Source organism: Xiphophorus couchianus, chromosome 21, assembly GCF_001444195.1.
Source record: "Xiphophorus couchianus chromosome 21, X_couchianus-1.0, whole genome shotgun sequence".
In the NCBI taxonomy this organism is placed as follows: Eukaryota; Metazoa; Chordata; class Actinopteri; order Cyprinodontiformes; family Poeciliidae; genus Xiphophorus; species Xiphophorus couchianus.
Window position 1 is genome coordinate 12,127,752 of NC_040248.1, and position 18,387 is coordinate 12,146,138.

Genomic DNA, 18,387 nt, shown 5'->3' on the forward strand with positions numbered 1-18,387 from the left:
CTCCTGACTGAGTGTAATAAAGCTCAAACAAAACACCAGCACACACAGGAACCCTACTAATCTTCCAAATTCTCCACGACTTGTCTTTTTATCCTCACTAAGCCTTGTTTTTTTGCCTCTACTGTTTTCCTTTGTAAGAAAAAACAACTGCACTGCCCACAGCAATCATTTAAAATCCTCAGTGTCCTCATTCACAGCATGACATTTACGTTCTGTCATGCAATATTCATAGGATGCTGTTAAGCTTGGAATTTATATACTTTTCCTTTCTGTTCTGACAGTCAAACCTGTAAGTAAGCAGCCTCACCAGGGAAAAAGCATCTCACGTAAAAGAAACTAGTGCTAGTGATGTGCATTAGGCAAAGTGGTGTCCATTAAAAGCTGCACTGCGAGTTCAACACATTCTAACAATCTCTGGTTTTATAGTCTAAGAAAACCGAATCTGTTGAACAATGAAAGCTGAAAGGAGCTTGTGCACCGATTAGCAGCTGAACTGGTAAAATATACAAGAGTGTATAACTTTGTTGCAACTCCTGTTTATACAAATAAATAATTTATTTCTAGAAATGCAGCACATAGAAATAGAGAAAAAAATATTACTCAATTTTTCAAAGCCGTGGGCTAACACGTGTTCAACTTTCGGAGGGAACTGAATTCTTTAGTTTGTCGTGAAGGTTTTTTTTATTTGATGTTTGTTTTTGTTTTTTTGTAACTTCTCCTCTCCAGTCAACACTGGTTGGTGATTCAGTGAAACTTGGTGCATGTCTGTTTTCTTTCAGGGTGCAAGAGTTCAGAATTCTGCCAAAAATCTGGGGGTGAGAGATCGAACGCCATCATCAGTTCCAAGGTAAAAAAAAAAAAAAAACATGTTCATCCATGCACCATTATGCCCATAAAAATCAGTATTTTATATCCTTGATGTATGTGACTCAGATTAGAGTAGTGTCTGTAATGTGCAGACGTGAACATCCACAAAACCTAGATTATACAATTATTCACTTTTCTTTATTGCTCTATCATAAAAAATAAAATATCAGGATTTTATTTTAATTTTTTCAAAAATCTAAAATCCATCCTATAGACTTATAAAACTACTGTTTGCGAGGGAAACAGTTTGTGCCTGAAGCTACCAGCTGTTCATCTATATACATTCAGTCAGAGGTGGGTACAATCATCAGCTCCTACTTGAGTGTCTCAGCCATTTAGCTACAACAAACACTATGGAGACAGGGCAGCCTTTTGAACCTTTTAGTCAAAATTTATGAACACAGCTAAGTAGCAGTATGTGGAGTGTTTTACATGTGTTTTCATAGACCAAAATTGCTGCACCCTCTGTGCATTTCTGTCATATTTTCTTCAGTTGAGATGGTTACTTGAAAACACGATTGTGCATCATAAATCATTAGGAAATTCCTGCTCATCTTGTGATAATATGACATTAGTCTCAAGATGTAAAGCTACTCAGGTGACTAATAAAACTACAGAGGATGACATTGAAATGCATGAATCTATGAAATGTTTTTAATCCCTACGGCTGCTCAGCCCACAGATGTGAAACCAATCAGCAGATCGCTGCTTGCTCTTTTTGCTCGTGTTTGAACGCCGTACAGTGCTGCATGCTGAATGTAATGGTGTGTCACATCCTATATGTGTTTCTCTGATCAGGTTGTACAAGCTGTGCCAGCCTCCTCCCCCAGATGGAGATCCATAATGCATTGCATTGAAGAACATGCTGAAACATTCTGCAGGTTCAGCAATCAAACTTCTCCCTCCACCAGTATGTTAATCTAGTTGAAGACAGTGCCTTGTATATGTCCACTCCAGCTGCCTATAATGTAAATAAAGTTTTAAATTGTATTTTAATGCTTTCTATTGTGATTGTTGTACTTTATACAAAGATTGTTTTTTTATGTATCAAAAAAGATACTGGATCTGAATGAGAAAGCAAAAGGGGTCATAAATCTCATCATGTAACTGTTTTATATGTTTTTGTGGAAGATATTTTAATTTCCTACTCGTTTGAATCACAGAGTTACACTGCCATGCAAAAGTATTCACAGCCCTTTAACTTCATCACATCAATGTATTAAGATGAACAGAAAGTAACATAATTTTGGAAAGAAAATATACTTTTTAATTTTGATTTTTCCAAATAAAAATATGAAAAGTACAGAGGGTAAATGCTTCGTAGAATGACATTTTACAGCAGTTAGAGCATTTTTGAGGTTTTTATTTTTGTATGTTTTTGCCAGCTTTGCAGATGTAGAAGCTGAAATTCTAGCCCTTTCTCTCATGCTAAAAAGGTCAAGCTAAGTCAGATTGGATGGAGAGTGTCTGTTAACATCAGTTTTTAAGTTTTGCCAAAGATTCAAAATTTGATTTAGGTCAATTTGATTTAGGACTGGGTCATATGAACAAATGAATATGCTTCGATCCAAGCCTGTTCATTGTAGCTCTCAATGTTTTGAAAATATTTGCCATGGTTTCAAGTCTTTGCAGCATTAAGTGCCTTTCGTCTATGATTATTTTGCTTTCAGTTCCATCTAGGTTTTCTATTCCTGCTAAGGAAAATCACCCCAACAACATGCTGCCGCCAGCACTGCTGTATTTAGTGATGTACTTATTAATGCTGTCTTTGCCTGGCCTGACAGCTTAGGTGGAGGCCATGTCTTGGTGAGTTTATATTTCTGCCATACCATATTTTCATTTTTAGATTTGGAATTCAACATTGAGCTCCGTTCAGAGCTTAAGATGTGGTTTTAGCACCTACTGTACTTTCAGCTTGTGCAAATGTTTCTAATTGCATGATGGTTTAACTGGACTTTTTTAGAGGCACCTGATTATAAAAGGTGAACAAAAATGCACTTTTCGCATTTTCATTTGTAATAAATGTACAAAAAAACAAAAAAAACCACACACTCAATACACAATTTCTTTTCTTGTTGGTCCACCATAGAAAATAAAATATTAAGGTTTATATTTGTAAAGTCACAAATTTTTAAAAAATTTGAAACTTTTTCAAGGCACTGTTAAGAAGATGTTGATTAGAAGCATACATTATGAAATATGACATTCATTTTGCTTAAATCAGAAGCTTATCAGTCCTGTTCTGTTTGTGTTATACTTGCTGCATCAGTTCTTTCTGAACTGCTTTAAAAAACTCGTGTTTGTGAAATGATGTTAAAATGCCTTGTCAGCTAAACCTGCTGACAGTGTTATTTTGCTGTTTCTTACTGAATTTCAAAGTCTGTTTGAGTTGCATGCACATTGAGACTCAGCGAGACATCAGTATCTCCCAGTACTTACAAATCAGAGTCTAAATGTTCATGCAGCACATTGACAGCATTATGTTTTTCGTACAGACAGTACTCAGGATTAAACCATCTGTCTTACTTTTAATTGGATGTAGCTCACTCCTATGCAAGCAAAAAGAGATATTAAAAACCTATCGATAAGCTGTTATAGCGATTCTATATTCAACTGTATGAGTAATATAAAAATGAAGGATTCTTATGCATATTTCATTCACACATTTGCAAATCTATTAAAGCTGATAACCACAACTGAAATTTGTGTGTTTTTGTTCTTGTGGAAGAACTGAGATTTCCACTGAGACCCCTGAGGTCTTCCTTTGCAGTGCTTTACTGGCTTTTTTAAAGTGCTTTTGAAGTGTTTTATTTGTCTAATGGGGAAAAACAATATTCAAAAGTCCAAAAAAATGAGCATTTTTAATAGTAAGAAGTAAAGACACAATTTGAACCATAGACTAAAAAAAGTAAACTTTTGTGTTATATATTTTCTTATGTAGTTTTAAAGTTGAGTTGTTGTTCCGACAATGCTGTCAGAAAAACATAAGATGAAGGAATGTAATAAAAAGAAAGCACAACTAATAGCAATGACGTTTTTGTGGAAACTTCTGTAGAGAAGTATGTTGAGTGATGGCTGTTTAAATCTCTGCTTCCTGGGGCAGTATTATGATGCATCTCTCTTCACTGATTTAAGTCAGGTAAAATGCAATGTAATCGTTCTGACTGCAAAAACTTTGAAAACTATTGGATACACATGCAAATCAGTGCCACATATGAAAGTGGAACAAATCAGATTTTTTTGTTTTGTTTTATTCAGTGGGCGAAAAATTTGGAATTGGGCTCTTCAAATTAAAATGAAAACGGCTCGGCGTTGGCGCAGGGTTAAAGTATGGAGGCCTTAGTCCTCAATGTGGCCCAATGACTTTTGTTTCATGTCTTCTACCTCTCTCACAACCCGCTTCCTGTCTCACAAATTTCAAATGAATTCCACTTGAGCCAGCTAAACTGTAAAAAAAGGACATAAGTTGTACATTGGGTTGCATTTGCTGCTATGTGAATGTAGCCTTAGAATCGAGCACTAAAGTGACCTTTTCTTCTTTTATACCAATGTCTAAGTGCTTAAGGGCTACTGTCCTGCTACCTTTGGGTGCATCTCTTGTCCAACACACCTGATGGCTAAATTCCCTCATCAACATATTTATGGAGGCTTGTTAATTATCCATCCATTTGATTCAGGTGTGGTAGAGAGGGGATTCATGAAAAAGATGGACTTCCTGATTAAAGTTTTGAATGTATTTTCAACAACAAAAAAAGTTACCTGACATAGTGGGGTAAGATGATGACTCTTTACAACCTCTCCATATACCCCTTGATTAAAAACAATCCAAACCATCCTGTAATAATCTAATATGGGTGGTTTAGTTTCTATGCTTTCGCGTGCAAAGTGGACCGGTTGTTTCGTTATGTAGCGACAATGTGTTTATTGGCAAAACCGAAGCAGGTAGTATAAGAGAGGGGGGTAACGAAATGGGAGTGGCGGCGGCAACAACTCCAGCAGCCAGTGAGCGGAAGATTTGTAATCTGTCACAGAGCTGCGGAGCCGCTGGCTTCCTCAAAGGAGCCACCGACAAAGAGAGAGTCAGCGAGGCGACACGCAGGGGAAGGTCCCGGGCTGACTTTCCTCGCCTCTCCACGATGCTCGCCCGGCGTCAGCGCCGCCTTTTTAACGCAAATCCAGTCTGAATTTACCTCATCCCAACCGGGAGGACAGTTCAATTTTTACAACCTCAGTTTTAGACGCCGAGACTGCTCCTGAAGGACGAATGACTCCACCGGCTCCCCTCCTGATTTCATTCTGCTAAAAGCTCTTGGGCGGGAGGCGACAACAGCTTCTTCATGGCGTCCCCGCAACAGTCAAGAATTCAGTCTTATCTGGAGAGGAATAAAATCGGACCCCTGTTTGAGGTGAGTGCACCAACTCTGAAGTTTATTGCCCGTCACGTTTAAGGGCTGCTTTGCACCAAACATTTAATATTATGCTGTTCCTGAACACAGACATCGTGTAATGTCACTTGATAAGAGCTGCTGTGGATTAAGGAACCAGGTATCCTTCTCCCGCACCTCTCAGTGTAAGACGTCCCACTGCGCTCCGGCAGCCAGTTAAAGAACACTGCCGGCTGAGTTTACATCCACATCTCCATCATTTTACCCCCTGTTAAGCCAGGGGCGCTCCAGAAAGTTTTTTTTAAAGATGGGCGCCCAGATGGTGGCCACTGATTGTCTTGGTGTAACACACCATAAACCTAGGACTCCTGTCATGTACACTGCCTTGCAAAAGTATCATGTCCTTTGAACTTTCCCACCATTTGTCACAGATATGGTGTTTATATATCTGTGTTATAACACAGTTCAGTGTATTTTATTTTAACTTTATTTTGTGGAGTCAACACAATTATGAAAACAAATCAAATGTTCCAGGTTTATATTAAATAAAAAAAAACAGAAGTTGTGCATTGATATTCAGCTTTGCTTTGGCACTTTGTACAAGCGTCATTTTTGCTGTAGTGAGCAGAAGATGTTCATCTGAAAATTTTTGTTAATTAAGCAAGATATTTTATGTGTTTTTAGGTCTGCACTGAACACACACTTTGAACAATCTCTTAGAACTAGCAACATTTTCTTACTGGGAAGTAAAACTCTGTAGTCTATTTGTTTGACGTGCACTTTTCCACCCCACCTCTATCCCCCAATGAACATTTAAGTCTTATCTGACCGGAGTGCCTTCTTTCACATGCTGTGTGCCCTACATAAAATACAAAAATAAACCAATTTTTTATTTCAATAATTGCTTTCTTCTCACCATTCTGACCCCAAGGTTAAATTTGTGGATGTCCTGTCAGATGTGTTCGTCGGTCTTCGTGTTGCTGATTATTCATTAATTTTCTCTAGAAATCCTTTGCAGAGCAGCTGGATTGATACTGAGGTTAAATCACACACATGAACTACATTTACTGATTAGGCGACATTTCACAAATGTAAGGGCAGCTGCCTGGTCTGCATTTTATGTGGGGGGTTGTCAGTAAAAGGGTCTTGATATAAACGTGTGCTACGCTCCTTGGTTTCTTTCTTTAATTTGTTAATGAGGCAAAACATGTACAGGTGTGGCTACTGCTCCTAGAGCTACTTAGGTTGCCTATGAGTGCTGACTTTGATTAGTCAGCCATGAGATAAGTTTTCATAAGGAGTAACCTGGGTGACATCTAAGCAAACCAACAGAGGCTTAGACCACCTTTGCCTGCTGGATCATTCGCTGGCCTCATATCGGTTAATGGGCTGCATTACAGGAATCACTTGGACATGCAAATAGAGCGCTGACCTGCACATGTTATCTTTATGTTAACCTACCATGTTTTCTTTTTCAATATGCCGATGTCTCATTTCTGTTCAACAGCTGGACACAAAGATGAACATGGTGTGCATTAAAATGAATCTTAAGAGCAATAGGAAGGCTTTTAAAAAGAATTTATTTCACCACTCTGGACAGAGACTCTTCCCTAATATGGAGTCTGCCCAACAGTGAGGACAGTAAATCTAGAGTCTGGAGCAGTCGATGAGGCTAAACTGCACAATGATGGGGCTCTGTGTGTGCTCTGCTTGTTTGTTTTTTCTCTCTGTGTTGCTCTTTCACCTGTCTCCCCCAGCTCCGTTGCTTTCTCATGTTTGTGTTCGTTTTGAGCGCTGCTAAATTAGCTCTCCTTTATGTGACAATTCAAAAAGATTAAAGCAAAGCGCGAAGGTGAAACCGCGCAATTGTGCCGCTGTGTGTGTTACAATCCGTTTTTAACTTTCCAAACATGCTTTTCAGTCAGACCAACAAAGATATGGATCAAGCCTCTGTTTATTTCAAAAGTCGCATTGTAGTGCCCAGATTTCCAGGGGGAACCGATAGCCGAGGTGAAGCAAAGGGAGGACGTTTGAAAAGTCTCCTGGGTCTTTTGCTCTTCTCATGAGAAAATGATGTAGTCGCTGCCCCGCTGTTGCGCTTGAAAAACCTCGGCCCAGTCTGTTGTTGTCCCAAAGAAAATCCATTATCGTGCATTCAGCTATGGAGAAACATTTCTTGACTGGAAGATTCCAGAGGAGAATGGTGTTCTCATAATTTTCTCTCATCAGATGTTGGGACTCAGTGCAGTAGAGGTAATGATGAAAAGGGGGGAAAGTGGGGCTGTTTAAAACAAAAAAGGTTTGTCTGAAAATTTGATAGATATTGAGAAAATACCGTGTAGTTCTAAACATTGATGCAGTGATTTATGGGCTACAGTTTTGCCAGCAATTTTTCTTAATGTATTTGAACATTTATGTTTTTCAAAACCAGATTTAGGTACATCTGTTAGCTCAAAGCTCTCTGAAACAAGGGGTCATTTATATGTTCATGTTGCTAAGCATAGATGAAAGCGACGTAAAGAGCTACTACACAAAGGTACTTGGAGCTGTCCCTGCTACAGCACACCTGAATCAAATACATGACTTGTCACCAGGTCTCTGCTTGGTAACATGGTGAGGAGGGCTATTTGATTCAGGTGTGTTGGAGCAGGAATGTGTCTGAACATTGCAGGATGGTAGCTCTCCAGAGTTGGAGTTCCTGTTCTAGACTAAGATAGAAAATTATTAACTGCACATAAAATTTTTTATTTGTTTTCAATAAACCCATCAATATTTTTTCATCATTCTTTAAACCCCTTCCTGCAAAAATCAGACAACTTGGGTTGCACATTTAGTTTATCAATGAGCATAGAAATTTGCTTAAACACTGCTGTATTGGTTGTTTTATACCACATTTGCTTTATTGTTTTTTATTTGGCTCTTTCTGTAAAGGTTTTAATAAATTATTACTCGGTATTTATTTTTTTTTGTGATTGTGAAATGGAGTCCTTGGTTATTCTTGTAAACATGTCCCACTTTGTCACGTAATGCTTTTGGTGCCTTGTGTTAGTCTTGTCTGTTCAACATATTTCTAATTAATTTTGTGGTTAGATGTTGCATATTTCAAAGCTTAGAAATTATGTGTGCTTTTCTCAATTTCTAATCTTTAAAATTTAGCCTTGTGTGTTTACCCACACAACACTTTTTATTTATTTATTTATTTATTCCATCAAATCAAATTCTTTGGTCTATTTCTCTCTCCTCCTAGACATAGACCTCTTGTACTTGGCACATAGCTGCAGTATTAACCAGTGTGAGTACCAGTGAGTGAAGGTTAATTTACTCACTCAGAGGAGACGCAGTTTATGATTTGCCAAAGAATTGATTTTTTTTCCCCTCACTAATGAAATGGTTGCTTTGCAAAGATAGCAAGCCGAGTCAACACTGACTGAATTTGTTCCAAGACTCAAGCAGCCTTTCATAATCAGAGTAATTGCACACCAAGTCATTGCAACACGTTTATGTAAATTGATATTCAGTTTGAACACAGTTTCAGTGCCGTGTGACTGTTGTCGTTCTTTGGTGCATGTGTCTAGAATGACTGTTTTTGAAAGTTGTTTATATAGGAGTAGTGGCATAAAAAATGTAATAAATGGTCTGCTTTTCTATGGTTTAACGACATACGAGCCTGGATCACAAATTGGCAATTCTTGTTCGTTAAAGGGGATTTCTGCAACATTTACATTTAAATATCTGAGACACGTACAGGATGGGAGAAGGTAGAAATAAAGTAGTCTTTACCTTTGTCACACGGTGTTAAACCGGTTCTCATGTTGCTCCCTGATGTGATCTGCCCTTTAAGTCCAGAAGCAATGTAAAGGTTGCTGCTGGTGAACAGTGGGGGTTTGATGGATTGAATACAGTGTTGGGCTGATTAACTATCTTATTATATGCTGTTCTTTTGTTACTTATATCAATCAGAAAGTGGTTTTAGTGATTATGTTCTGAATACCAGAACTTGGAAAATTAGTATTGACTCTGCACAAATTTTTTTTTCAGTCACTTGTGTTGCTCCTTTTAAAATCTTGTAATGAGCTTCCCTCTTTGTATTGGTTTTCTTTAAGTGAACACAGTGGCCATTCATGTGGAAACGCTCTTTCTGAACTTGTTCTGCAGTCATGTTCTTTTAACGCGCCTTCAGTGATCTGAAGGGGTCCAGGAGGAAACGCATAAGAAACACCTACAAGTCAAACGTATCTTAAATCACCCACCCTGATCACCACCTGATATTGAGTTTGTCTTCCTTTTGCCATGATTCTGACTCTAACAAAAATGGACATTAAAAAAAACATAATAAAAAACCATCCTATTACTGCTGTTAAGTTTCTTGGAAAATATTAAAACTTTAACGGATTTTATTGTGGTTTTCTGTGATGAACCAACAGAAATTATTGAGCAATAGTGAAGTTTAAAAAGGTCATCCACGACTTTCAAAGTTCAAGATCAAAAAGCAGATAAAAGCGTGGTTTTGTTATTCACCCTTTATTAAAATGGGATAAAAAACTTTGTGATCAAAGATTTCTTTTACAAGAGCGTCCTGACAGTCATACAGTTTGTAATGAACTCACTTTTTCTCTGATGCCTCTAAAATAAAATCCAGTTCAACCACTACAGAAATTACTTAAACATCCTGAAGACCAGCGTCATAAAGACCAAGAAATGCAACTAGACAAAATAAAAGTTTAGACAAACACACATTCATGGCCAAGTCAGTCCAGAAACAAATCTACTCAACCTACGGATGTGTTACTAACCCCAGTTGATTCATAGATATCCTCTCCTCCAGCCTGTTTGAGCTGAAAATGTTTTGTCAATTTTAAACTTCTTATTTGTTTATCTTCACATTGTTTTCAATTGTATTAATTTCTTCTGATTAAAAATAATTCATTGTGTGTGAGGACAAAATGATCCCAAACAGCCTCTAGTCCTATCATAACTTCTGTTACATATACTTATGCAATACAATAGTGCTCTACGTGCCCCTTTTTCAGCTCTGATAATTAATGTAAATGAGACATAATTGCTTATGATCAAATAACATTGTACCATAATTTATCTGGTCATGGTTAAAACAGGGCTGCACAGTGGCGCAGTTGATGGCACTGCATTTTTGCAGCAACAAGATCCTGGTTTTGATTCTTGGCCCTGGGTCTTTCTGCACGGAGTTTGCATGTTCTTCCTGTGCATGCATGGGTTCTATCTGGGTTCTCCGGCTTCCCCCACAGTCCAAAAACATGACTGAGGTTAATTGGTCTCTCTAAATTCTCCCTAGGTGTGAGTGTGTGTGTGTGTATGGTTGTTTGTCCTGTCTGTCTCAGTGTTCCCCTGCGACAGACTGGCGACCTGTCCAGGGTGAACCCCGCCTCTCGCCACGAACATTGCGTGGAGATGGACACCAGCACCCCTCCTGATCCCCTGATGAGAGATGGAGTTGAACTAAAACAAGTCTTTTCATTAACTGCTTACTCAACCATTTTTGCAGTTACTGTCTTTCTTTGGAGACTTGTGCAATCACAAACTGTAATGAATTTTATTAGTAGTAAATTTTTGTGAACAGGGAAGTGTCTGAACATCTGTTTTAATGTTTTGCCGCAGATTCTGATTTGGATTTAGGCCTGGTCTTTGTATTCCCACAACTGAATATGCTTTATTCTACCAATCAACTGTAGCTCTAGCTGTAGCTTTGGGGTTATTACCCTGCTGGAGGAGGAATCTCTGCACCTGTCTTGGGTCTTTTGCAGCTCTTAACAGATTTTCCTCCAGAATTGCCTTGTGCATAGTTCCATCAATTTTCCCATTAACTTTTAAAGCTTGCATCACTGTTTACTGTCTGGTCATGTTTTTCATGCTTTACATATTGGCCAGAATGCTACATTGTGGTCTCGCCTTCTTCCATATGTTTGTAGTGTATGAATTTGGGACAAATTGCAAATATGACTTAATTTTTTTTCTTTCTACAGTGTCCTATTATTCAGTACCTGTGGTTAACCTTTGGAGAAAATTTCTACAGAATACACTATGGCTTTGTAGCTTGACAAAATGCGAAGAAGTCCAGTGAGCGTGAATAGTTTTGCAAGACACTGCGGATAGCAAAGTCTCTTGTATATGGTCCAATCAGAGGTGTTGTTTTAGCTTGTCTCAATTGGTCTAGAAAGGAAAGTTTATGGCACAAAAATAGTTGTAAATAACATGCTATGTGTGTATTTCTGTGGCTTTTATGTAGCTTATGTTTCATCTTAAAGACAAATGGTCTTAGTACTATGATTTATTGATTACTCATTTTCATTTTACTTTCTCCAACCTTCTGTTCTATGAATAGATTCTGCAATGGTCTTAAGATTTTTGTAAACAAGAGACATGTCAATTTCTGATCACTTATGGAAATTTGTCACTTAAACAAAAAAATGTTTAATCTTAGATTGTACATTACACCAATATGTATGCTGTAACAAAGGCAGCACACCAAGTAATCTGATATCATGATTTGTTTTACTAAATAAGAGCCAAAATGAAGAAACTACAAAGAATTTATTGTAACGTAAATTTTTATTGTTAATATCAAGAGATGAAGTGGTAGCAGTGTGCTTCTCATTAAATTCATATTATTAACTAATTATCAGCATATTCAAGAGGCACCATAATGGTAAAAAAAAATAAATCACAGGCTAATCTGGACCATTAAAATGTGTGTTTATGTTTCCAAGGAGAATAGCTTATGCTGCTTATCACTGTAGGTACAATGATAGGGTTATTTCCAAACAACTTGGGGTCCATCATCCTACAATTTTTTGGTTTTAAGTGGAAAGCACTTGAGACAGCCATCAGTCTTTCCCAGAGTAATTGCTGCAGCTTGTTTACCTTGAGTGCACTTCTCTGACAAACATCCAAACCACTGAAACTGCATTTCAGACTCTATAGTTGCAAGATAACATTTTAAATAAAGTTCATCAATGTGGTTTGTGTGGGAGGAAGTAAGATGAAACAGAATCAGGATTTATACAAAAGGGTAACATGGAGAAATCCTCATGAGAGGGGGACCACTGTACAATGAAGCAGAATAAATGCAAAGCAAATTAAGGTTCAGTTCAAGACTGAAGTTCAGAATTGTGAACTTCTTACCTATCATATCATATCATATCTTACCTATCTCTAACTTATTTGGGAAACCTAAACTACTTTGGAGCAAGTTATTCTACCAGAATGAAGGTCAAAATCATGGAAATGCTGCCTTTCAACCAGTCAATGCTGTGTAAGAATTGAAATGTAAATATTAATAGCATTTCTTCTCCTCACCAAGTTGCATAACATCTTTGCTTCCACATTAAAAACTCAAAAGTTGTTTTAGATATTCTCTCTACAGACTTGAGGCCTGACTTTCACTTGTTCTTCCAAGACCTAAATTGACTTCAGTTAGAGACGCACTGCACAGATTTTGAAAGGACTAGATGTACACACTAAAAGACTGTTTTGTTTCACAACTGAATTAATGTGCATCACACACTTAGCTGCACCTGGTGAGGGATCAGACTGGTTTTATTTTTTAGACCAACTAAAGCCAACTGAGTGCTTTAAAATCTCATGAGGGTGACATTTTGAAGGAGCTAACACAGCTGGTGGTGCTAGAAGGTTTCTATTGCGCTTCCCTATAAGATGAATGAGATGCTATTTTAATTATGTTGCTCTAAGAGTATCAGGGGAATAATATTTGAATGTTGAATATATTCTTTGTTATACTCTTGGTAAGAGTTTGGGACATGTAGTGAGGGGTGTTATCACTGCATGGTATTAGTTTGTATAATACCCAATTTCATTTAGACGCATATTATTGTATAGTTGCTAATAAAGTTAAAGGCAACAAAGTAGGCTTGCAGATGATGCCACCATGCCGGAGTCTCTTTTATTGGCTGTCGACAACACACATTTACAGCTTGGTCGATCAGTTCAAACTACCCAACTGCACCCAGATCAGCCTTAAAAATGTTGTCTGACTGTGACTGAGGTCAGCTCTGGTCTGTTCCCCTCACACATTTGCAGACTCCAGTCTTCTGTTGAGTGCGAGTTCCCTCACACTCAACAGATTTTGTGCCGACTCACCCTGTTAACCGACCACAACTAGTGCAGCGTCATGCAGACTTTCAGCTTGGAATCAATGGTAAAGGCAGAGACTTCAATATTTTATTTTCAACAATCTTTATCTCAAGTATTTAGGATTAATAGTGGCAAGTGTATGAATATGACTATGTATGCACGTTGGTATATTTTTTTGTCCTGTGCTTTATAAAGGAGATTTTGCTTTCTTGCTTACATGCTTTGTTATATTTCACAAAATGTATCATGTCAACACAAAATGACTTATCAACTGTAAAGTCCTTCAGTGGAAAGCTATTAGTTTGAGTTTGTTCTTCCGTAATGTGAAACAAGGTAGCTCTTGAACAACTCTTCAAATCAAATTAATCTAGTGTGTCGATGAGATCAGGTAAAAGCACTTCTAAATTTACACCAGAATATTAAAAATCCTAACGAATGAAAGCAAGATTGCTAAAAAAAAAAAAAGTGGCAACAAAACATGTTCACAACGTGAGACTAAAATGGTGATCCAAGGTTGCAATTATTGAAATGTAATTTTGACCTAGAACTTTCAGCATTGAACTGCTTCCTTTTTACCATTCATCAAGATTTTTGATTACACCTTTCCTATCACATCTGAATTTTAACAGCTTACAATATGGGAGGATCAAACCTAACAGAGATGCTTAAATACATTTAGATTTGAAAATTCTGAACAATTTTTTAAAAAAAAACTCAAGACCGTCTAAAAGGCATATAAAGGTTCATATAAACTTCTGTGATGTGGCTTAAAACTATTTTCACTCTTCTGTCTCTGCAAGCTTCAAGAAAACAACAGATGAAGACAATTCAGAATGCACTGTTATTGATGACCTTTTGTTCATTCTTTGTGATGCTCTTCACCATGATATGACAGAAGTGCGGTTATGCATGGGTTAACACAGCTCCCCCTTCAGGCGTAGTTAGAGTAATTACTACCAGACAGGCGTGCAGTTGGAAACAGCCCAAGGCCAGGTTAATCCTGTGGGGCTGCTGGAAAGAGTGAGGAGGGAAAGATGTCGTACCTCGTCGGATCAGACAGTCAAACGATGAGTGAAGGGCGATCTGTGGGAGACTCGGAGCGTAGATGTACTGGAGAAGGCAACAAGGCTGTGTTTTTGTTTGCCCGTGTGTGTGAGGAGAGCAGAAGGAAAACTAAGGAGAATACAGAGGCTTCAGTGCATGCTAATCAACTTATCATGTCCAATTACAGCCCAAGGAACCCGATGGCTGACTGCTGAGAGTCACTGATAGTCAAGCTGCTTGAGTAGGAGAGAAGATCATGTTATATGCAAAACCTTGTTGGTTTCCTTGCTGTTATTCACCCTGCGATTGAAAGGAGTGCATATGTCCATGTATATACATTTGTAATTATATACAAGCACATTCTAGCAGACTAGTGATCATATTTTTCTGGGGAAAATGATTAAAAAATGTTTAGCTTAAAGGATGAGCAAGCAAATAAATCCTACATAAATGAAAATTGTTTATGCTTTCTGTCTTGTGGGAATGTGTTTGAAAAAGCTTTCTGATGCAGTTCTCTAACTGGTTGGGTAAATGTGCCCTCACTTACCTCACCACTGTCTGTAAGTTTGTGGTAGGATTTTTGTTGCAGGTCCAGTTCTCTTAAACTTTTTAACTCTTTAATTCTAATTCTTTTTAATTATAGTTGTGGGTGAGTTTAGGACAGAGAAATAAAATATTTTTTGTTTTGTTCTTTTTTGTCAAATTAATTTTTGACTTGTAGATTACAACTTTTCTGCCTCTTTGAATGGCCTCTCCCCTCATCTTTCTCATTTTGAAGCATGCTTATAAGAAATGGTTGTCTAAGTCACTTCATGCTTACTAATGTGAAGCTTCCAGACACTGGGATAAACTGAAGGAGTGAGGAAAACAGCCCTGAGGAAAACAAACAAACAGAAAGATGGGCCAAAAGTGTCAAAAGCTTGCTTCATCATTGTTGGGTGGGATTATGGTTGATATTTTTCTGATTTTAAAACCATACTGTTGCAAAAAAGTAACTGGAAAAGAAAGCTGGTCGTCTTGTATACATAAAATTGACAAGTAAAAAAGACAGGATAGTGATTATCCTGTATCACATAATGCAGGTAATGTGGTAAGGATATATGTATATATTTTTTTTCATTTTTCTCCGTCATAAAAGTGCTGTCAGAGGAGCTTGAAGGAATCAAGCCTCTTATCTTCAAAAACTAAAAACAAACAAGCCTGCAATGCTTTTGGAGATGAAAAGCACACACACAGCATCTATTGTCTGGCTTATGTGCTTTGACAGATTATTTTTTTTTCCCTGACAATTCATGCCAGATATATTTTACATCTCAGTATATGGAGACACAGACAGCACAAGCTTCTCCACCAATCATGTGTAGCTGTCACCGGGATGATAAAGTTCTGCACATGCTATTGGTTGCCTAAAAAGTGGCGGCGGCAGTTCTTTTCAAAAGCTCAGCATTTTTTCTTTTTATGTTGTTTTTTCTTTTTATTTATTTATTTATATTTTGTCTGGATGCAGCCACACAAAAAAGCAGAGCACTCAGAAAAAATAATGCTGTGTGCAGGAATGCTTCTTTTTATTGGTGGTCATGGGAAACGTGAGGGACACTTTATCACATTTCAGCAGAGAGAAGGACAAGCAGGGCAGAGACCTCCACCTCCGAGTATAGTTTAAGGTATTGTGCTGCTTTAATCACTGAAAACTCAGAAATAATCAAAGGATTTTCTGTTGCTCTTCTGGTGAGACGTATTCAAGAGTGAGGCCAGAAAACTACTGTTATATTGCTGTGTCTTTTTGTTTGTTCCATTCACACGTAAATATGACTAAAACTGGAAGTAACTTTAATTCTCAGTTATCCATGGAGCATAGGTTGATATTTTATTGTACGACTTCCATGCTCAAAGTAATAAGAGAACGGTTATACTTACTTAATCCTACCAGCCTAGGATTTATTAGATTAATAATTTTGTTTACTAAATTGCACACAATATGTAAAACATAGTACAATACAAATATCCTCCTGTGCACAAGTGATGCACCCTGTTATAATTATCCCACTAAATCCCTGCACTTTGCAAAAACAATCCCTGTGAGTTTGAATTAACTCATCTTACCCAGTTTTTTTTAACTTTACTCTTAAACACATACTCGGTTTTCCACCACAAATGGGTTGTCCAAGTGCTGTGCCGAGTCTCAATACATCAAAGCAACCCTTAAACCACGATACTTTCACCTCCACCTCCAGAATGGTGTATTTGGTTTAGGCCACATCGCCTCTGTTCTTGTGTCCACTTACATTTTAGTCTCATCTGTGCAAAAAAACCCATTATTCTAGAAGACTTTTTGTTTCTGTTGATTTTGTGTTTTTCCAAGAGTTTTATTTTTACTTTTTATGTATTACATGGATCCAGTTGCATATAGTTTTAGATTAAGAAATATCCAATGTGTGAATTTCTTCAGGTCAATAGGAAATGTTTCTCCTTCTATGAGATTGTTTTATACTAATGTTGGAGATTAGCTTGCTTCAAATCCATATGGACTGTCAGAAAGTAGTTTTACTGATCTTGCCCAGTCTGAAAGGGAACATTTTCAAAGGGAGGGGAAAAAGGATTTTGTTAAGTATGCATGTTTTGACCTATATTTCTGACTTTTTTTTTTTTTTATATGATCTAGAACATAGAAGTAAGGAAAATGTGAAATATAAAAAGCCGAAGATCAATATCTGTCCTTCACTGCTCCTATTTTCTGCATAATCTCTTCTGCTTGTTTACATATAGTCTGGATGTTGTGCAGCGGCATCCTTCTCCATATCTTTGTGTCCATTGTTCTATCTGGCCTCACTTTCCCATTTTCAGTTGACGTGGCACACATTATACAGAAACACAGACGTCACTGAAACCTGTGGGACGGCTTTGTATTCCCAAATTTTATTAAGATGGAGAATGAGAACAAATGGCAGACGGTGGCCTGTCATCCAGGTGACTAGTTGCCCTCCAGAGATGAGCTCTTGCTGCATTTATGTTTCTTTTTATTTTTTTACATTTTTACTCAAGGACAATTTGTGGAGAAATTATGTCGGGCAAAAAGTTTTGTTTTTCTTTGGGGTTACAAAGGTGTCACAGATGGTATCTTACAAATATGGAACACTGTAAATGAACCAACAAAATTCTGGTGAGAACTTTACTTGCACTTATTATGAGGACTAATATCATATTAATTAAGGCCTTTAATAATTTATTCAAACTGGTCCATTTTCAAGATTATGCAACATAACACTTAAATCTTTGTTTTCTAAATAATTATGAAGATTAAGTCTAACGGTTTTGCCCCTGTTAGACTGATCAGTAGAACTACGGGAAAGTTCAATACACTCTGTAAGGATTTAGCACGGAGGATTGTGTGTTTAGTAGTGATGTAACGTTACACATTTGTACCAAAAATATCTGATACACCCGTCAGTGCAGTACGCAAATGTATCAAACACATACTGTATGTAGCTTTGTTTTATACTAAACCAGTGTATAAGATTTGTGTGGAACTAAGTATTCAAATTTAAAAATATGACTCTAGAAGAAAACGGAGAGGACTCCCAGCTATCAATAAATTAAATGAATTAAATTTTGTTGTGTTTAAAAAAAATAAGCATAAGCTACAGAAGTGCTTTTCTTAAAATTCATATTTCTAAAGTTTTTTTTTTGTTTGTTTTTTTTCAAATTGTGAATATTTTTAGCTCAGCACTAAACATATGATAGGTGATTTCTGAGACCTCTTTCTTGGAGGATTGAAGTACTAAAAGCAGCAAGTGCGTATTTTACTCAAAAATTCAAAATATCAGTACCTTATTGATGTAACATGTGACCCTATCAATATTTAAACATGTTTTGTCTAGCACATTTCATAACAGTTGAAGTAGAGATTTTCTTGATTTATTTTTATTGTACCAGTCTTCTGTCCTTCAGTCTGCCTTTCCCAGTT

General features: G+C 37.3%; 2 protein-coding genes across 2 annotated transcripts in view; both read left to right on the forward strand.

Annotated features, from left to right (window-relative positions):
- prex2 (phosphatidylinositol-3,4,5-trisphosphate-dependent Rac exchange factor 2) overlaps positions 1 to 3,569 on the forward strand; it is a 101,165-nt gene extending 97,596 nt beyond the window's left edge. The window contains exons 40-41 of the mRNA XM_028005291.1: positions 780 to 847; positions 1,666 to 3,569. Coding sequence (XP_027861092.1) covers positions 780 to 847; positions 1,666 to 1,711 — 114 coding nt within the window. The 3' untranslated portion in view covers positions 1,712 to 3,569. The remainder of the gene's footprint in view (positions 1 to 779; positions 848 to 1,665) is intronic.
- A 1,108-nt stretch (positions 3,570 to 4,677) lies between these two features.
- Positions 4,678 to 18,387, forward strand: part of c21h8orf34 (chromosome 21 C8orf34 homolog) — an 86,641-nt gene continuing 72,931 nt past the window's right edge. The window contains exon 1 of the mRNA XM_028005678.1: positions 4,678 to 5,273. Within this exon, the coding sequence (XP_027861479.1) occupies positions 5,205 to 5,273 (69 nt within the window). The 5' untranslated portion in view covers positions 4,678 to 5,204. The remainder of the gene's footprint in view (positions 5,274 to 18,387) is intronic.